Here is a 21,589-nt window from a genome sequence, read left to right on the forward strand (position 1 = left end):
TATTCTCTGGAGTTATAAACTGAAATTTGGTTTTAGTGATTAAAAGTTTTTCCTTCATTAAATTTTTTCTTATTATTTGAAATAAGAAATATTCTTATAATTAAATACAACCTCACCATAAACTGGAACCGTATGTTCGCAAATCACACCTAAATTCAAACTTTCCAGCAAAAAAAAGTAAAAAAATATAAAGATTGAACATTTTTGGCCACTAAATTTATCAGCCTTCCTCAGGAAATACAAACTGAAAAAACCATTCTATTTCCTGAGGATGGCCGATAAATTTAGTGGCCAAAAACGTTAGATCTTTATATTTTTTTACTTTTTTTTGCTGGAAAGTTTGAATTTAGGTGTGATTTGCGAATTCTTAAAATTATTTGAAATAATTGAGTTCCTTTATATAATAGCAGATATTTCCATATCCCAATTATGTTTGGAAATTTTATTATGTGATAAATTTAAAGATTCCAGCTCACCACCATTTCTCTATTATTTCTGTAATATTTTCATCTGATATATTCATCTTTGACATATTCTGCCAAGTAAGCATTGAATTTGACTTCTGATCAGTGTCATTTGTAATGATAATTTTTATTTTTGGAGAGATCAACATTGTCTATGAGGAGAATGAGATAGAAATTCAGGATTTAATTCAATTCCAGATATAAGAAAAAGATTAAAGATAATAAATTTGAAAATTATTAACTTTTAAACTTGTTTAGTTTGTTAACATTTATTTATGATAGCCTTTTCCTTAGCAAAAGAAAAGCAATTTGCACAAACAGATGACCCCTCTCCCTAAGTTGTGTTTAATTATAACAAATGAATGCAAGTAAAATAAGCATTTCATAACAAAGCTTTATCAAGTTCTTTTTATAAGCTTTTCAGAACAGTTTCAAAACTGAATGATGCTGGCAAAAATGATCAAGAAAAACTGATTTTTAGGAAATTCAATTAAACAAGGAGATGCAATTGGATTCAGAGGGTTCTGAAAATGGGATACCTTCTCACCAGATCTTGTTATGGCAATTTTGTGGAAAAGTTTTTGTCTCTAATTGATCCAGCCAAAAACTAAAAGAAATCACAAATTATTTAAAAACAAAATGAAAAATTTGTAAAATTAATATATACTACATATTTTAACATCTACTGTGTGTATGTTTGTATGTATGTATGTATGTATGTATGTATGTATGTGTGTATGTATGTGTATGTATATATTATTGGTATATATATATCTTTTTTAATTTACATTTTAATTACTTAAATTAAATTTAAAAAAAATAATTCTTAAAATATATTTTTAAAAATTCTTTTCTCTTTATATATATGTGAGAAGTCAGGGGTCGAGGCATGAGACGTCACCCTTTTTCCGACATCATGGTATCAGTGGATGGCTTTAGTTAGTGCGAGTGGGAAAGGTTAGTGAGGTTGTTGATAAGGTGTCAGCAATACACGAGATAAAGCAACCATTTAGATAACAAGTTTAATATAAGCATAAAGGATTACAGGAGATGAATACAATCAAACTTAGAATACTTAACAGTTGTCTGGTTAAGAGGGTCATTAGGGACCAAATTTCCGAGTGACCATCTATCTACTTACAAACTAAAGACAGAGAGAGAGTTTACATAAAATTGGCAAACATAATACCTCTTTTAGCATTATGCAGGTAGAGAGGGTTGTCATCTCTTCTTGGAGTTGCAGTATGGCAACTGGCGAGGAGACAATTCTTTGGACGATCGCTCTGACAATCAGGTGTAAGCCCTTTTTATTCTCTCTGAGCGTGGGAGTAGAATCAGGTGATTTTGATTTAATGTGGTCTAAGATCGCAATGTGTCACTGGTCCAGCTGATATGGGCCGTAACAATTTGATGACTTGGCCGGGTTGTTGATATTTTTTGCCAGGTGTTCTGACTCTTTTTACCATATAATTTAACTGATTTTGACATTCTTCCTTATAAATAATTAGATGTTTGGATTTATCATAGAAACTTACTCAAAACATTGTAAAGATTGTTGATTTTGTAAGGATATTCAATCGTTACTTATCTATCAGATCAGAAGGCAACAGAAATGCCAGGTGTTAGAAAAACTAGGGTTTTTCCACTTTCTTAATTTCATGTTTTAATTTTAATTAACCCCTTGGATCTCACATATACATATGACCCTATAATTTGAACTCGTCACTAATCTAAACAATGAAGAATTAGATTGTATTAATGAGAGTGCACTACACTAATTTTTATCAAAAATTGTGTATTAAATTAATCACTATATATTATTGGCTTAATTCTACTTAGAGCAAAGTTTTTGAAAATTTTTCATTTTATATCATGCAGTGTTCTCCCCAAGCCAGTTTTAGCTAATCAGTGAATTATCAATACTATTTCAGACTAGTTAAAAAATATTATTATTATTATTTACTTTACATATTATTATTATCAAGATAACTATATTCAGAATTAGTATATTATTGATGTTATAATATGAGTTTTTGTTGTCATTAACCGATAAAATTTGCAGCAGCAGCTAGTTAACATCAGGCTAACAACTAAAATTTCTTTCAGGGGAAAATGTAACTTTAACATTTTGTATGAGAATCATTATATAAATGTTTATATTCAATATAAGAAATTTATTATTTTTAACAATCATTCATAATTTTTATTGAATGAGTTCAAGATTTGATTTGTCCATTAAATGTTTTTATGTATAATAAAAAATATCAATTATTGTCTGAAAAAATTCAGCAAATCAATCAGTCCTATATTTTTTATATTAAAAAGAATTCATAGATTTATATGTAAAAATTAAATTTTTTTTAGCACTTTGGAGATTTGTCTTATGTGTCAGCATTGTTTATGAACTTGCTCTCATCTTTATTCTATTTCAGGTAGGAGTTGACTGTGGTGAACTCCCTTTTTTTTATTACTTTTTTACTTTTTAATGATTTTGAGTTTTTTCTTTTGTATTTTTTCCCTTATTTTTTGAATTTTCCATATAATTTTATTTTTTAATAATTAAAGAATGTTTGAATAAAAAATTTAAGTTTATATTTTGAGATGTAGTTTATGTCTATATTGTATGCCTTAGTAAAAGTTTATTTATTTTTGAACATATATAATACTTTTAAAGATTAACAAAAGAAAAACATGTATTTAATATTATAATGTGATGCTAACTCAGATAATTTTTATATTTTAGATCTTGAATGTTCATAATACTTCAGCAAAATTTGTGGTGGTTTTACTCACCCACAGCTTATCAATACCAGTATATATTTTATTAACAATAAATCAGTGTTAACAATTATTGTTTTATTGTTAATTGCTAGATCAAATTATACAGCCTAAAATGGCATATATTTTTCTCAGGTTTATAGAAAAAAGTCAAATATATAATTTTAAAAACACTCACCAAACAATAAAATTCAGGAGTAAAATATTAATTTTAGAAATACATAAATATCATCATCAGTCATGTGTGTTGGATACAACCAATAATAATTGGTTGTATCCAACACACATTATTGTAGTTATTACTTATTATAATAAATAATACACTACATTAATCTTTTCAAATTCCTTGTTCTATTTTCTGAATTACATTTTAACCTAAAGATGATAACTTAGTTTCTCAAAAATATTCATTTTTATTAAACATTTCTTAAATTAATGTTTTGTTGCTGGATTTTCTGTCTTCGTGAATGTTTTTAATATTATATTATATCCAGTTCTTGGTTGTTATTACAAGTCAAATATATATTATTTAAACACACTATTGTTTTTTTAATTCTTTTATTTCAGTACTTATGAAAGGACAATAGATTAAAATGCTAAAATTCTAAAAATGTTATCTTCTTACAGAAAATAATCATATTTATTAAAATATTTTATAACAGAAAATTTATAGAGTTAACATTATTAAAATCAAATAGTGCATTAGAGATAAGACAAATACAAATAAATCAATTAAGAATGAACAAGCAGGTTGAAAATATTTAAATGCTTTTAACTAGTTGGTTTTTTTCTTATTACAGAAACTGTATTTGTATTTGAGTTAAAATGTAACTCTGTAATGAAAATATTCAATTAAAAGTTAATGTTCAATTCAAGAATTAGCCATTAGTATTAATGTATTGTGACATAAATCAGTTTTTATTGATATGAAGTATAATCATTACTTTAGATAAGAGAAGTGTTAGATTAGTCACAATTATAAAAACTAATCGTCAAATAAATAAATATTTTGTTTATAGATATTCAGTTTGATAGTTAAATTGATTTTTATGTTAATTGAGTTATAGAATCATTTAAATAAACTAATTTGTGAGTTATTTTTGCATCAGTTAAGTTTGAAAGATTATGTAGTTTTTCACAAATCTTTCATATCAAATAAAAAAATAAGGATTTTTAGAACAAAAGATATTAAAACCAGTTGATAAGTCTGTCAAAATGATGGGGAATTATATATGGTATACCTAAATAAATAATTATATGTAAATTTGGGGTTTGATTTACACACAATCTAAATGAATTCTAGGACTTTATTGTAGAAAATTACAACTTAGAGCAACTTTTTATTTTTAAATTTATTATTATTTGGTAGAGGAGAATGATATGTTATAACTTAGGAACACAAGTCTAAATTTGGTCCAGCTTGAATTTGAAATTTATCAATTTATTGTTATATTAAAGTTGAACTAAGAGATTTCAGAGGACCTACTATAGGCTTGATAAAAAAAATCCTCTTAGTGCCCACAGGGCAGAAAAGAGTCAAAAAGAAAATACTCTGCATTTTCATTGAGGAAAAGAAAATTTTGAAAAATCTATCATACATTGCATAAATTTATTGAAATAATAAAACTTGCCTTTTATTTATTCTGTACTTGTTGTTTTCATTACATCAAAGCAAAATTTTATTTAGAATAAATTAAAAAATCAAATGGAAAGGATTTATGAAACTATCAGCCATGAATACCATATCAAAGTTTTGTTTAACATACAAGAATAAACCATAAAATAATTCTGCATACTAATTCAATCCAATAATATATGCAAAACCTGAAGCAGGCGAGGTTCAGGTTTTACATACTCAATTTATATAAACTGAAGCTTAATTTATAGAACACATAGGTGTTCCAAATTATAAATTATACGAATTCCCATTAGATTCTATGCTAGTTAGAATCTGCCTCCTCTTTATTTTGTTCATCAGTATCTTATATGATATCTCCCATGGATACAGTTTGCTGCTACTTTCAGCATAAGATTTCCAGCTCCTTTCTTTGTCCAGCTTAATGTTATCATAGTATTTCCTTCTTTTTTGCTTGTACTTCTCTCACATTATTGGAACTGTCCTGTTTTCTTGTTAATTTTTTTTCAGCTCACTTAGCTGATCATTCCACCATCTTGGAGTGGTGAAAGATTTTCTTTTGATTTGGAATTGCATTCCTCATAGCCCACTGTATGCTGCATTGAATATGGGTGCTCTACCTGATTTCATCATATTTGGTTTCCATTATCTGAAAGTACTTATTCTACAGGAAACACTGCAGCATATTTCTGAATTTACATCAGTTGGCTCTCCTTAATCATATTCATAGAAGTCTAGGGTATTTTGTGTATCTTGCTGCTTGGTGCCTATGTATATGTTAAAGAAGGTTACGCTATGTTTTCACTGGCTATTCTATCAAAGCTTATGCTCCACTTTGTAATGTTGTTATTTATATTAGCTGTGTAAAGTTGTCCCTATACAATTCTCCCATACAAGAGGAGAACATTGGTCCAGCCTATGTCATTTAAAATGGTCAGATCCTACTTAGTGATTATCTCCAGTAACTTTTCACTACATTTATCAGAGATTGGGCTGCCCCAAAGTGTAGATTTGGCATTTGTGTCTATGCCTGTTATAACATCCTTGCCCTGTAGTTTCTCCAGACTGTATTCAAGTACATTTAGGCTGTGGTTGATATCCCCACTAAAGGGGACGTACATACTTACCAGGTAAATTGATATCCTATCAACCAATACCTGTGAGACACACAGGTTGGCAATGAGATACTCTGGATGTCAAGTACTGCCCACAACAGCTGTCCAAGAGTTCTCCTGAGCAAAATTGTGATGGACAATACAAGTCGTAGTACCTTACCTGTTGAAACATAAGGTTTTTGTATTAATACGTCAGTATTATCCTGCTTTATCATCAATGCCATCTCTGCCATTGCAGCCCTCCCATATCCAATGTTTATTTGGGCTACTCAAATGGAGTAGCCCAAATAAACATTTCCAGTGTGTTCCATGCAAGTACTACAAAAGAAATTAGATAATCAATTCCAGTGATTAGTATGCTCAGCTTGCAAACAACACAAGGTGGTGGTCAACATTCCATATTACAATTACACGGATGAAGTCATACCTTATGCAGTACATAGGATTCTACAACGGGACCCTAAATATATCCCCCCGCCAATACAATCTTTGCCAGTTGAACCTGTCCTTGGTGGCAGCACTCAAATCTTGCCAAGCAGCAGTCATGTATCTACATATGGAATTATCGGTAATCACAAAACTTGTAATGGAAAATAAGTATCTGATGTGTCTAAATATCATGTAGACTGCCAGATGGTAATGTTCTTCCTCACCAGGGCCAACTTGAGACTTCTGGCCTTAGATAAGGGTAAGAAATTTGTGCTGTGTAAAGAAGAAGACTTTCTCCTCAGAGCCAATGAGTTTCTTTCCCAATCACGATCCTAGTGAAGACCCTACACCAGGCATGGCCAACATACGGCCTGCGGGCCGGATCCAGCCCATCTAATAAATTTATGCGGCCCGCGATTAATCTTTCAATATTAGCTACTGAAGTCTGAATAGCTTGATGAAAAATTCTGACGCCTAAAAAAAAAGGGGGTTCAACAACTCACTGTGTGTTTAGAGTTAATCCTCCATTACAAATCTCTTAAGTACAGCAAAGAATGTTGGTAAAGCATGATAATGTGAAAAATGTATCTGTAATCTCTATGTACAATTTAGTCTCTACGAGGTGACACCACAATGAGATCTTACACCACCTCAAAATCTTCCTAGGGCAGTCTCTGGTTCAGCCCATGAAAAAAGGGCAAAAACTGGTTCAGCCCGGGGACAAAAACTGTTGGCCACCCTTGCCCTACACCAATGGTCCTATAGAAAATGAGGAAAATCATAATCCTACCAGATGTGATATTGGTCCTAACTGGGTGTCTTGACCCCCCTCCAATGTTTCATGTCCAGTTTGTTCTCTGAGCCAAAAATGCATAAGGCTGGCCATTGTGACAAGAGGTTCCATCCTACCTATTTTTTAGAAAAGGTGTTAGTGAAAGTAAATAATTGTTAATGCCTCACTCAGTATGTCTTTACTTCCTCTTATCAAAGTTGCAAGATACTGGTATAGTATGAACACAATGTAGAGAAAGTGATTGAAAATGAACAAGTCAAGATACTTTGGGATTTTAGACTACAAACTGACAAACGCATGGATCATAATAAACCTGACATCACAGTATCTAAAAAAGAATCAGGTGATCAAGGATTATTGAAAACTAGCAAGAAAAACTGAATAAATACTAGAGATTTAGCAATTGTTATTTTAAGTTCCAATACCAATATGCCAATATCAATTGTAATAGGCGGCCTTGGATGCCATATCCCCTGGATTGATGAAATATCTAGAAAAACTTCACTTAACAGACTTTTTGACATTTGATTTACAAAACACTGCTATTTTTGAAACTTTTTGCATACTATGAAAATATCTGAGGGATGCCTAAGCTCCAGGATGAAGTTTGTGTTACTTCAGTCAGTACCAGTCTGTAGCAGGTGATAACTCTATCAGTCACATTATAGACTGAGGCTTCCAGCTTTAGATTTATTAGATTGTATATATACTGTATATATATTTGTAAATACAGTATAGTAATATATATATACAGTATATAAATACTTTATATATACAGGTAACTATATATAGATAATTGTTATTAACCTAACTACCATGTTACATAAAGATGTAACATGGTAGTTAGGTTCCATAAAAGTTGAATTAAGATCAAAAACATTAGAATAATAACAATTTACTACACAGTAAATATTTATGTTTGTGGTTAACACTAGTGCATTTATGGAAAGGGTTCCATAAAAATGATGTGTTATAAATTATTGCATTATGCCAGACTCAAACTCACTTTTTTATGTAATGTTTATTCCTAAGTGATGTTTTCTAAATATAAATTTTATATTGCAATATAAAATTTATATTTAGAAAACATCATTTATCTGTATCATCATTTTCATGTAAGAAAAAAGTTTTATTTAATTCAGAAAATTCCACTTAACAAAACATAAATTACAAAACAAAAACAAACTTATTAAAATTCATAAAATGAAGAATTGCACATAAAAATGTTTACTGCACACAAAAAATAAATTTTTGTTGTCTTCACTACTATCTTCCGAAACAACATTTCATTGATATGCTTTATTTGCCAATGGCCAGATTGTTCAAGTTTTTTTATGTTTCAAAGACAAAAGAACTAGACTTTATTGCTTTACTATTGAGCTTTTATTTTGCATATGTCTTCATTTACACACAAGGCAAGAAAAGATGTCTGACACTTCTTCTTCTTCTTTCCTTCTCTGATATGGAGATTCTGGCTGAGATGTCTGACACAAAAAGGTTCTATTTTTATACATGGAACCAGAACGCCCTCTGTGGGGAAATATCCACAACACAAATAGCAGAATTAAAAACATTAAAATTATTTAGATTAAAACAGTAACAACAATAATAATAATAGTAGCAACAACAACAATAATAATAATTATTATCTTCCCTTTTTTATCTTCTCAACACAGATGTCATCATCACTTGAAATCTTTTAGATATTACTATAACTTTCAACTTCTTTGGATTTATCTGTTGATCACTCATCAGATTGAGAATCTTGTTTTTGAAGTTTGTTATATGGTGCTAAACAAATTTCTAACTGTGAATAAGATAAACAGATGATTTCATATGAAATCTTATATCAAAATTATGTTGTTGTACATTATATAAGGGTTACCTGTATATATAGATTTTTTCAATTTTACTTTCTCAGCTGTTATAACAGAGAGGAAGTGTGGTGATCAGTCAAAAAAATGACTCCCAAGATTTTTTACATTTTTGGACTTGGGACCTTGAAATGTTTAGAAATTCAAAAAAGTTGGGGATTTTTTCTGTATGTATTGATGTTTATGTGGGGGGATGATTTTTTCACCCATCTTGAAGCTTAACAACTCTTGTGCCTTTTGTCAAAATTTCTGAAATTTACAGGAAGGTTGTTTATTAGGGGATTAATGCTGTTAAATTTTGATGGTTAAAGATCAAAGGGGTGGGGAGATAGAGAGAGATGGACTTAAAGATTTTACTCATTATTAGCATTTACAATTTTTTATAAAACTCATTTCTACCCTCAGAATTAAGCTTTCTGCCATTTTATAATAATTAATAATATAAAATTTTTTTAGTGAAATCTCATAACAAATGGTGCCAAACTCAATTTTAAATGTTTTTGGCAGGAAAGTTATGCAACTTGTTGCTTTTTTTTTAAATTCAGAGTTTGGGAATTTTATGATCCCTATACAATCATTTATGAAGTTTTATAATCAATAAAATAAAAACCTTAAAAGTTTAAGAGTATAAAGTTCTGAAAATATTTCATCCTATGGAGGAATGAAATAGTTTTATTACAAAACAAAAACTATTTTCAAGGAATTAATCTTACTGTGTTTTTTTTTTTAAATTATATTTATTAATAATTGAATCAACAGATTTATTATATATTCATAATATTATCTACATTACCATTGTTTTTAAATATTTTTCTCTAGAAAAAAGTGTGTTTGCATCCTAATTTTTCAAAATAAAAAAAAATTTCATAAAATTAGTATTTTTTTTCCTGGAGAAAACATTTTTATATGGGCATAAGCTTGTATATTCACTTACTTTTTACTTCAGACTGCAGATGATGCTCGAAAGTTGTTGAAACATATCGATAAGGAATTAGGGAAACCACTGGCAGAGCGAAATTATGGAGGAAATTGCCTTATTTATGATCCAGATATGCCTCAAGATCCCTTTCATAATGTTTGGGTAAGAAATTTAAAGTATATTTTTAAAATTGTTAAAGTAAATATTTAATGAAATTTGTATGTGTTTTTTGTTTTGAATAGGATAAATTGGACATATTTGTACCAACACATTTTATAGGATGGTGGGTTAAAGTGGGTAATTTTATTTATTCAATAATCATATATTTCAATATTTTTAAAATATACATTTATATAAACAGACTTTGATGTTGCGAGATTGGTGGCTATGTATGGTAACAAGCATTATGTTTGAAGTTCTAGAATATACATTGGAACATCAATTGCCAAATTTCAGTGAATGTTGGTGGGATCATGTAAGTTATTTAGGTTTTTATGTATTATCTGTATTGAACATTACAAATAAGAATAAGAATTAATGATATTTATTATCTATCATTTGCATTATATCAGAAAGATATTAGATTAGATAAAAACAGTTTATTAAATATAAGAAAAATCTCAATTGAAATTCTTCAAGGATTATTAATTTACTAGTATTTATATTAGCATACAACTACAAATTTTTTTTTTTTGTAGTTGTTTTATCCTAATATAAAGGTAAAGGTTTTTCAAGAACTATAAATTTGTTTATAGATGAAATATTAACTATATTAGTATTTAGTCTGAAAATCATGTTATAAAATACATATATTTTTAAGCAATTTAACAAAATCTGATCTATATAGAGTGACAGACCACTTGCTTTCATTTTAAAAGGAGTGTACAAGTTTTACTATAAAAAAGATTTCGGTAAGTAAATTGAGTATACTCTATCAAATGGTAATTTTTTTTCCAACTTCTTGTACTGACTGGGAATGGCCTATTCAGGCTGAAACTCAAATTTTTTTAAATGGAACATACTATTTTTTAATTCAGATTTGGATTAAACTTGAAAAAGTAAGACAATTTCAGAAATTGACCATTGACCATAAAATGATCTTTAAAGTGTGATGCACAGAGAAAAATAATATTGTGAAAAAAAAAATCTTATATTAGAAAATATTTTTATTAATGTACAGCCAAACCTTGTTAAGGCACTATCATTTGTTTCATCACAAATTTGGCAGTCTGTTGAAAAAAGGTTATAACATTACAATGGAGAATAAATAAATTATTTCATATATTACACACTGTACTGCAATAAATTAAGTTTGTTGTGACCGAATAAGGTATACTGAGAAAATGAAAAATGATTTAAAATGCATAGAAGAAACTAAAAAATGTCTTCATACTTCCATTATGTCCAATCACCAGGAACAAACAGTCTTCCTTGCAGAGATGACCTTTTATTAGAGGTGACTGTAGTTATTTAATTTAAATGTCCTCTGATGACAAGCCAGCAATTAAAAAAACACATAGTTTAATTAAAATGGCTGATGGTATTTTACATATTTAAAACTGTTTTAAACATGTAAAATACCACCAGCCATCATTTCCATTGTTTTAATTAATGACCTTTTTTTTTTTATAATATATTATTATTTCCAGTCAAATTGTATATCCTATACCAGGGGTCAGCAACCTATGGCATGCAGGATGATTTTCAGTGGCAGGTTGATTGAATAGAAATGTAGTAAAAATTATATTTTAATTATTAATTACACATTTAAATAGAAGTCATAGTTCAGCAAAGGCTGTGGTACATTAAAAATGAATCTCTTGTTTGTATATTTCTATTACAGCACATGCATTTATGCTCCATGTCACCATCTATGTGTTATGCAAGCACTTCACATGTAAGAACGTAATTCAATTAACAACTTAACTTCAAAATTATACATTTTTGAAGTCTATTATACTGGACTAATTTTGATAATATATATGATAAACTTGGTAGAATCATGACACTTGAAATAATATTATAACTTATGTTTGGCACAACACTGCTGAAAGGTTGCCAACCCATGTCTTATACATTTGTATACAAGAGAGGAAGAAATGCATTGTGATTGTAGAATATTTTTTCAATGCTCAGTTCAAATTGTCTATGGCATTACCATAAATATTTCATAAAAAGATTACTTGTGTTTAATGTGTTAATTTTAATTACTAAAACTGAAGAAGTGATCAATCAACATCTGTTGCTTCTTCCTCTCATCAATTTTTTCAAGCATGTTATTCAGTGCAATGATATGGCACATTACATTACTGTCATTGCAATGTTTTTCCAAAAGCTTTCACAGTTTCAACAACCTCTCTTTAGCTTCCTTTGTAGTGGGGGGTTGTCTCATCTTTGCTGTCTTCAGTGTACAGTACATTTTGTACATGTTTTTAAATGAAATCTAATAAATGCTATTGTACAATAATCAATAACAGGTAATCAATATTGCATTAATATTGTTTTTCAAGCTTCCAATCTAGTATCTTCACTATTTTTTTTTATTCCACTACTCTACCATGTGGGTTGTTTAAGACTTATTATACCTGAAATTAAAGGATTGAAACCAGAAATTAACAATCTATTTTCATTTTTTTATTTTATTTTCTCTCCAAAATGCTGGAGTATGTACTGTACATGTTGGAATACATGCAGTTATAATTTTTTTTACTTTATCTTAAAACATTGCAATTATCTTATGCATCTTGGAGAGAAAATAAAATGAGAATAGACTGTTAGTTTCTGTTTCAATCCTTAGTCTTAGATATGTCTTAAACAACCCACATGGTAGATTAGTGAAATAATAAAAACTACAAAAAATTACAGTACTTAAATGGCAACATTTCAGTATTGCTGTTTTATTCTGTTTCTACAAATTTGACTTTTTATTTACTAGAATTATTCGACACAAAATCAAAAACAGTGTTACAGGTATCATGCAATTCCTCTTAATGCATCTTTGTGTTGCACAAAATAATATTCCTAACCATTTCTATATCCTCTGAATTGTTTGGGCTGAATATATCCTTAGACAAAGCCATTATGTACACACTAATGTGTGTGTCAAAATAAATTTTAATTGCACTTGAAGCCATCATTAAGCAAAAACATGTTTTGACAAGAACAAAAGTACTTGGAAGATAATAATAGGATACTGAGAATTTCAGTGCAAAGACAGGGAATGTAATTTTAAAAAATTCAAAATTAAAAGTGTGTGAATCTTTGATACATTGTGTGCACTCCCAGGTTAATATATTTTCACTCAATTCTAGAAAATATGCCTTAATTAATTAAATATCACTAAAGGAGTATAAATACACCAGTTTTTATCTTGCAAACACTACTTACAATATGATAAAACAGCACAGAACTTCACTGGAAAGTAGAGATATCAAATGGAGACTGCTTATTTTATACTATTCTTAAAATCACCATTAGTCAGTTGAATTTTTTCTAACCAATCACAGCAAGAAACTGAAAATTAATCCTTCTGAAGATTTTAAAATTCAAAAGTGCTTACAGTTGAAATTTGTCAGCCAGTCAGAAGCATAATGTAAATTTCTGAATGTTAGAGGAATAGAAATCCAAGGAGATCAGTTAGAAATCATTTAACTGTTAATGTTGGAATCAAATTTAAAATTTAAAATGAAATTCTTTGAAAATTTTAAAGTTCATTAGCATTGGATTATTAAATTAATTAACTTTATACATTTTGATGTTAATTTCTGATACCAGTAATAGTTAATGTCAATAATGATATTGGTCAGTATTTATTTTCCTGACTTCGATATTGGAAAATATCATGTTGACAGTTGATTATTCGATAATATCAAGTCCTATTTTATATTGAAGGTATTTAAATATGAAAGAGTCAAAAACCAAAGTGGCTTTGAAGTTACCAGAAGAATATCAGCATTTACATAAATATGACATAGTATATATTGTAGAAATAGAAAAATAAATTGAGTGTTTTGTGTAAATATAAAAATATCGAAAACAGCCCAGCAGTTAAAGGAGAAAAAGGTAATAGAAGGGATATAGAATTATAAATGATATACTAAATAGTTCTTCTCATTGCCTCATAACCATTTCCACTAAGATTGTCAATAAGGGTGAATCCATTGGAATGTCTATCTGCTGGGTAAAATTTTTCCTTTTTTCAATTATGAAGCATAGGGTGACAATATGAAGTTATTGTTCAGTTCAAGAAATCACAAGATATTATTCCTGGCGGAAGCCATCCACTCATATATGAAGATTAACAGTGCATGCAACATTTCTACCTTAAAACTTGAAACAGTGTAGAATTATGTCATTCCTCACCTGCAGAAAATATAGATTAACTGCAACATATTTTTTTAAAAATGTTAGTATTACAAAAATATTTTATTTTCTTTAAATCATCATCTGAATGCAATCACTCAAATTTGTTTTTATTTTGAACTTTCACTTTTTTAGTAAGAAAAACTTCCTCAGTTAAAGTACTTTGAAGAATCCTTTTGTATAGTGGATAATGTGAAGTAAATCCTTTTCATTCATCCTGTGAAAATATCCCCTGTGCAAATAATGAAAAGAAGGAGCATCTCAACTTTCAAACTTTATTTATTAGATATAATTAACATAAACAAATTAAATTTTTTTTAAAACATTACATTTGAAAATAGACAAAGTAAAACCCTTTGCAAAAATAACTAATAATGTTTCATTTATTTTGAAATAGTGGATTCTGGATGCTCTTGTTTGTAATGGATTAGGCATATATCTAGGATTAAAGACATTGAAATATTTATCTATGAAACCATATCATTGGAGGAGTCTCTGGGATATTCCCACTTATCAGGGAAAACTCAAGCGAATTGCTGCTCAATTTGGACCACACAGCTGGATTGAATTTGACTGGAAACCTACCTCAAGTCTTACAAGATGGCTTTCTGTTCTTGGGATAATATTTATAGTAAGATGTTGATTTGTATTTGTAGAGATTTGTAAAAAGTTAGAAAATTTGTTTTAAATAATTGTTTCAATCATTTAAAAATTTTTTCCAAGTTGCTGGTAGCTGAGTTGAACACATTCTATCTTAAATTTGTATTATGGCTAGAACCTCCACATTTTTTGAACTTGGTTCGTCTTATCTTGATGGTTTTGGCTGGTGCAGTGGCTGTCAGAGAAACATTTCAGTACCTGGATGATGTGTAAGCATTTTTAATTTTTTAAGAACATATTCCAATTTATCAATTTTGTTAGAAAATTTAATTCTAATGATAAGTTACTTAATCTAAATATATAAAATTACTTGTCCTGACTGACTGACTGATTGGCTGACTGAGTGATTGATTCATCATTGCCCAGAGCAAACTGCCAAACCTAAAGAGGTGAAATTTGGTACACAGTTAGGGTACATCATGAAAACGCACACTAAGAAGGGATGTTCTTTAAATTTCCTCCCATGGGGAGAGGGAAAGGATTAAGGCTTAACCTGAAGAACGACTTCTATTGTACTATTTTAGATGTGATTTTTTTGTTTTCAACTACGTTTAGTCTTCATTGAGTACTTAGGTGTATTAAATTGATAACATTTCAGACATTGTTATAAATATTTTTATATATTTTGATTTTTTAACCAAATGTTCAAACTGTTTTAAATTCGAATTTGTTATTGAATATTGGCTCGATTATAGAACAATTGTAAACGTTCCAGAAAATTGATCAAATTAAAAACAGTTTGTTTGATTTTCAGCAATTCTCATCATTTTCAGCGGTGGGTGTTATATAACAATTACTATGGTTGTTGAAATACTGAATATAAATGGTGTTTGCTTGCAAAATCCACATGGGCAAAGTCGTGGGTAACAGCTAGTTGCACAATAAATTTATTAATTAACTGACTTATATTCAAAAAGTTCATAATTATTTATGTATATTGAACTAATTGTAAAAAATTCTAATATTACTGTATTAAAGTTTATTGGGCTCAATTTCTTTGAAGTGTAACTTTTCAAGAATAGAAATTCTATAAATTTTAATTTCAAAGATAATAGAAAATGTTAATTTCAGACAGTTTTGCTCTTAAATCTGAAAATTAGTTTTTAAACTTGAATTCTAAGTCAATTACATGTTTATTTTTTATTTAATACGTAAAATAATATATTAAGCTTGAACTTTAAAACAAAATGTATTTCAGTAAATGCTCACTGTCAATTATCATCCATATGATAAATGGTTTGATCCTAAAGCAGTAAGGTGTAACATTTTTGCATAATTATTCTTATTCCATTGTATTGAATAAATACTTATTGACAAATACTTGATTGCTTACTGTTCTCTCAATTAGTTGTATTTCCTTCAGAATTAGCAAGAGGTTGCTGTTGGGAACAAATCACACAGGAACTCTCTTTTTGATGGAAAAAGTAATTTATTTTCTATAATTTAAAAGAAAGGATATGCATTTCGGGCTTAATGCCCTCTTCACTCCTATTGACAAGACATATTATCATTTGAATAATGGGTGGTGGCAAGGCTTTATCGTCTTTTCAGGAAGGTATGACATTGGTGTTAGTGGTTCTTCAAGCCAAATCTAATGGGTACTTCTGTGGTTGTGTAAAAAAGGATTAAGTGATAGATTCGAAAATTAAATATTTTTGTAAATAGTCTGAACTTCTAATTTTTGAAGAATTCTAATTGGAAGAAAATATCCTGTGTTCATCGTGAAAATTGTAAATATATTCATAACAATAAAAGTGCTCAGCAAATAAAAACATAAAAATAAATCACCTTAATTTGTTGCTGAGAAAATATATGATTGAAAACAAACGTTTTCAGCCTGATTAACAGGCCATCATCAGGTCAAAAACAAAGATGGAACAGATGTTAAGAAAGACTATATTGGCGTCACCTACAGGAGCTTGGGAGTAAGACTAAAAGAGCATAGATATAACGTAAAAAAAGATCCAATGCTACAATTTTGTCTCAAATGTCGCAAGTCCAGAGTTCGGTGGTGAAATGGGACGAGGCAACAATTATAAAACCTGTATCTTCCCCCACTTTATCAATGACGGCGGAGAAGATTGAGATATATAGAAGTAGGCTACGTGAGGGATGTTTAAATGCGAGAGATGCTGAGAGTCTGCTGTCGGCGTGGAAGTACATGGTTAAAAAGCTCACTAAAAACTCAGGCTAGAATTAGTTTATTGAAAGATTTGAGATATTTTTATTTTAAATTTTTTTTTGTGTTAATTTTATATGTTCTTCCATTTTTCTTGTATATTTTTAAAAGTTTTTTTATTCTAAATTTTGATTTAAATATTTGTATTCTATACATCTCTTCCATCTTCGTTTTTGACCTGATGATGGCCTGTTAATCAGGCTGAAAACGTTTGTTTTCAATTATATATTTTCTCAGCAACAAATTAAGGTGTTTTATTTTTATGTAAATATATTCCTTTAAAAAGTGCATAATGTAAATATCAAATTTTAATAAGAAAAAAAATATATTTACTTACAAAAAATACTGTATTATTTATTGGCAGTAAAAAAAAAAAGAAATTATACTCACACAAAATAAAAATAAATTCAATGCAATTTTTGACATTGCTTTCCTTTTATAATAGTCAATATCTGCTTTTATGGTACTAGTCTTAAATGAAGAATGTTAGTTAAATGGGAATTACTCAACCTATTTCTTTCAACAGTTTTCATATTTTCCATGCACAAAAAGAGTTGTTCATAACAGTATGTACTACCCCACATGCATAACAGTTTTCTAGATAAAACAATTTTCTAGCATCAATTATGTACATTATTACAACATGAAAGTATATCCAGTGAAATGAGAATAATTTTTACAACATAGTTTACCAAAATAAATGAAAATGTACCTAAAAAATTTAGAGTGCAGTGGGCTGTGGGTTGGACATCCCTGTGCTAGGGTGATTGCAAGAACATTTTGATAGCTTAAGATGTATAGAGTAGCCCCTAAATTTATTCAATGTTAATTAGTTCTTATTGGAAACTAAAAAACTAAATAAAACACACACTCAGGCTATGAAAAACAAAATGTCTAAGAATAGCATGTTTAATTTTTTACTAATTTATGAGAAGCACATGTTTTTTAATTATTAACTACTAAATAACATAGTTTAAATCAGAGTTCTGTTTCATCTAGGGAATGCAAGAAGTTTGGCCGACAATCTTGGGTGATGCTGGCTGTTGTTATTACAGAATTTCTTGTTATTGCAAAATTTGATTGGAATACAATAACAAAGCCTCTTCCTTCATATGTTGCATATTCGTGGCTTTTGGGTATTATGCTTGTTGTACTGTGGACAATATGGAATTTCTTTCTGTGTGCAAAACTGCAAAATAATCAAGAAATAGCAGAAAATGGAAGTGAGTACTTAAGCAAGTTTGAACAGAACAATGCAAATAACATTGCTGAAATTTCTGCAAATCTCAGGTTACGGAAATCTGGAAAATCTGTAAATACAACTCATGGAAGTATTTAATTTATCACCAAAAAACTTGCTCAACTAAGCAATAGGAATATGCATTTGTGTAAAGATACACATTTAAATATTTTGCTACAAAGGCTGTTTTTAAATATTTTTGTTTTCAAATTTCCTAAAAATGATTTAAATTTATTAATACAAGAATTAGCAAGAGGTTGCTGTTGGGAACAAATCACACAGGAACTCTCTTTTTGATGGAAAAAGTAATTTATTTTCTATAATTTAAAAGAAAGGATATGCATTTCGGGCTTAATGCCCTCTTCACTCCTATTGACAAGACATATTATCATTTGAATAATGGGTGGTGGCAAGGCTTTATCGTCTTTTCAGGAAGGTATGACATTGGTGTTAGTGGTTCTTCAAGCCAAATCTAATGGGTACTTCTGTGGTTGTGTAAAAAAGGATTAAGTGATAGATTCGAAAATTAAATATTTTTGTAAATAGTCTGAACTTCTAATTTTTGAAGAATTCTAATTGGAAGAAAATATCCTGTGTTCATCGTGAAAATTGTAAATATATTCATAACAATAAAAGTGCTCAGCAAATAAAAACATAAAAATAAATCACCTTAATTTGTTGCTGAGAAAATATATGATTGAAAACAAACGTTTTCAGCCTGATTAACAGGCCATCATCAGGTCAAAAACAAAGATGGAACAGATGTTAAGAAAGACTATATTGGCGTCACCTACAGGAGCTTGGGAGTAAGACTAAAAGAGCATAGATATAACGTAAAAAAAGATCCAATGCTATAATTCTGTCGCAAATGTCACAAGTCCAAGGTTCGGTGGTGAAATGGGACGAGGCAACAATTATAAAACCAGTATCTTCCCCCACTTTATCAATGACAGCGGAGAAGATTGAGACATATAGAAGTAGGCTACGTGAGGGATGTTTAAATGCGAGAGATGCTGAGAGTTTGCTGTCGGCGTGGAAGTACATGGTTAAAAAGCTCACTAAAAACTCAGGCTAGAATTAGTTTATTGAAAGATTTGAGATATTTTTATTTTAAATTTTTTTTTGTGTTAATTTTATATGTTCTTCCATTTTTCTTGTATATTTTTAAAAGTTTTTTTATTCTAAATTTTGATTTAAATATTTGTATTCTATACATNATACTGTAATCTGAAATTTTTTAAAAATCAATTTGAACAATTTTGTATGTTTTTTATTATTCAGAAATGAAAATTTGTGCCAAGAACTATTTGTATAACCATTTCCCTTAAGTATGCAAGTTAAATAACCTTTATAGAAATGTATAACCAATGTATTTACTCTTCTAGTCTATTATTTAAGATTTGAATTGTTTTAATATACTAATTTGTAAATTAAATAAAAGTTTGTTGTGAAACTTGACTGAGTTACTGGACTTATTATACAATTACAAAAGCTCTTAATTTTTCTTGTAACAATTAAATAATTTAACTTTTTCAGTTAGGTAAAGATTTACTCAATTGACATTTTCAGCTATGTGCACCGTCATGGCGGCTGTTTCCTTTTTTCTGTTTGTTGGAATCAGGGAACAATGAGGACGCATGTTCTAACCTAACCTGTTGTAATAAATTACCAAATTATTAGAATAGGTTAGGTTAGAACGTGCGTCTTCATTGTTCCCTGATTCCAACAAACAAGAAAGGAAACAGCCGCCATGACGGTGCACATAGGTAAAGGCTACCGTTAATTGAATGTGTTTTCGCTTTTTTAAAAAAAAAAACAACGTTCATCTTTTCTGCTAGCGTTTTTATCTATATATTTAAATTATGAAATTAATTTTTAAAATGTTTGAATACTATCAATATATTTCTTTTTACCTTTTATTTCCGGGGATTATCATATCTTAAAAGAAATTTGCACATACTAGTTATAATGTAATTTCACCATTATCTAACCATCTAGGTATGTCTCATATTTCGAACGGCCTCCTGGAACGAATTAAATTCAAACTATGAATCGTTCCAGTCTGAATCAATTTTCCCATCTCAAATAATGGAAATTGAATTAATCCGTTCCCAGACGAATAACAAAATTAATCCTTTTTGAAAACAATAATACCCATTTCAATAAACTTAAAACAGCAAGTACACATAATTTAAGGTAAAAACAACACAAATGCCTTAATAATAAAAACACGAAAACAAAATACGTAAATATTAAAATGAACATTGCATTTTACTGTACCTAGTTAGGAATGTTGAACTCCCAATTCTTACGGTCACTGTGCAGCAGTGGTGTGCTGTCATTGGAAGCGGTGGATGCACCTTCCCTTGTATTTTCTAAAAAATAAATACATATTCATTTTAATTATATGAAAATAATCGAATAATATTTTATTATAACCGCATTATGTATCTTATTACAAATTTCTATACTGCACGTGAAAAAAAAGATAAGATTGCTATTATATATTCGAATATTAGTGGCGGAGTGGAAGATCTGTATCGTCAGCATCCAAAAAGCCAGATTCACGCATGCGCTTTACAGAGCACCAACCTCACCCAGTTTAGTTGGTGGAAGCCTAGGACCTTGGGTGGATACTACACGTATATCGCATCCAATTCTATCCAGGACCGGTTCTGGGCTGTTAGCCGCCCGCCTGCTAGATATTTGGCCGCACTCGCCCGATTACGTGAATCACGAGTAGATTTATAACTTAACCCAACTGATAAGAATTTACTGGTATGTTTTTATGATAGTTGTTGTGAGATCCGAATAGCCCCCGGGTCTAAACTAATAATTTCAAAAAAAAAGTTAAAAACGAAAGAATATTTCATAACAAAAATTTAATATACAGTGGTACCTCAGGATACGAACGCCCCAGCATACGAAATTTTCAGGATACGACATGAAATTCGAACATATTTTTGCTTCACGATACGAACAAAAACTCACCATACGACGTTACATTAGTTCGCATTTTTCATTTGTTTTCCTTACTACAGTTATTTTTTTAAATGTATTACTTGGCTTTAATTTGAGTATGTTTTTCGCGTTGGAACGAATTATTTGGTTTTACATGTAATCGTATGGGAAAAGATGAT

The 21,589-nt window shown here is 29.3% G+C and overlaps 1 protein-coding gene across 1 annotated transcript in view; it reads left to right on the top strand.

Annotated features, from left to right (window-relative positions):
- Positions 1-18,687, top strand: part of LOC111639283 (phosphatidylserine synthase 2-like) — a gene marked incomplete at its 5' end in the record, with an annotated part of 33,457 nt that extends 14,770 nt beyond the window's left edge. Inside the window, 7 exons of the mRNA XM_023385126.1 lie at positions 2,829-2,896; positions 10,036-10,170; positions 10,251-10,301; positions 10,370-10,483; positions 14,768-15,001; positions 15,094-15,239; positions 18,209-18,687. Of these exons, the coding sequence (XP_023240894.1) occupies positions 2,829-2,896; positions 10,036-10,170; positions 10,251-10,301; positions 10,370-10,483; positions 14,768-15,001; positions 15,094-15,239; positions 18,209-18,548 (1,088 nt within the window). The remainder of the gene's footprint in view (positions 1-2,828; positions 2,897-10,035; positions 10,171-10,250; positions 10,302-10,369; positions 10,484-14,767; positions 15,002-15,093; positions 15,240-18,208) is intronic.
- Between the last annotated feature and the right edge of the window lie 2,902 nt (positions 18,688-21,589).

The sequence above is a fragment of the Centruroides sculpturatus genome, unplaced genomic scaffold (genome assembly GCF_000671375.1).
Source record: "Centruroides sculpturatus isolate CEXI.00-Female unplaced genomic scaffold, Cexi_2.0 scaffold1125, whole genome shotgun sequence".
Lineage (NCBI taxonomy): Eukaryota > Metazoa > Arthropoda > Arachnida > Scorpiones > Buthidae > Centruroides > Centruroides sculpturatus.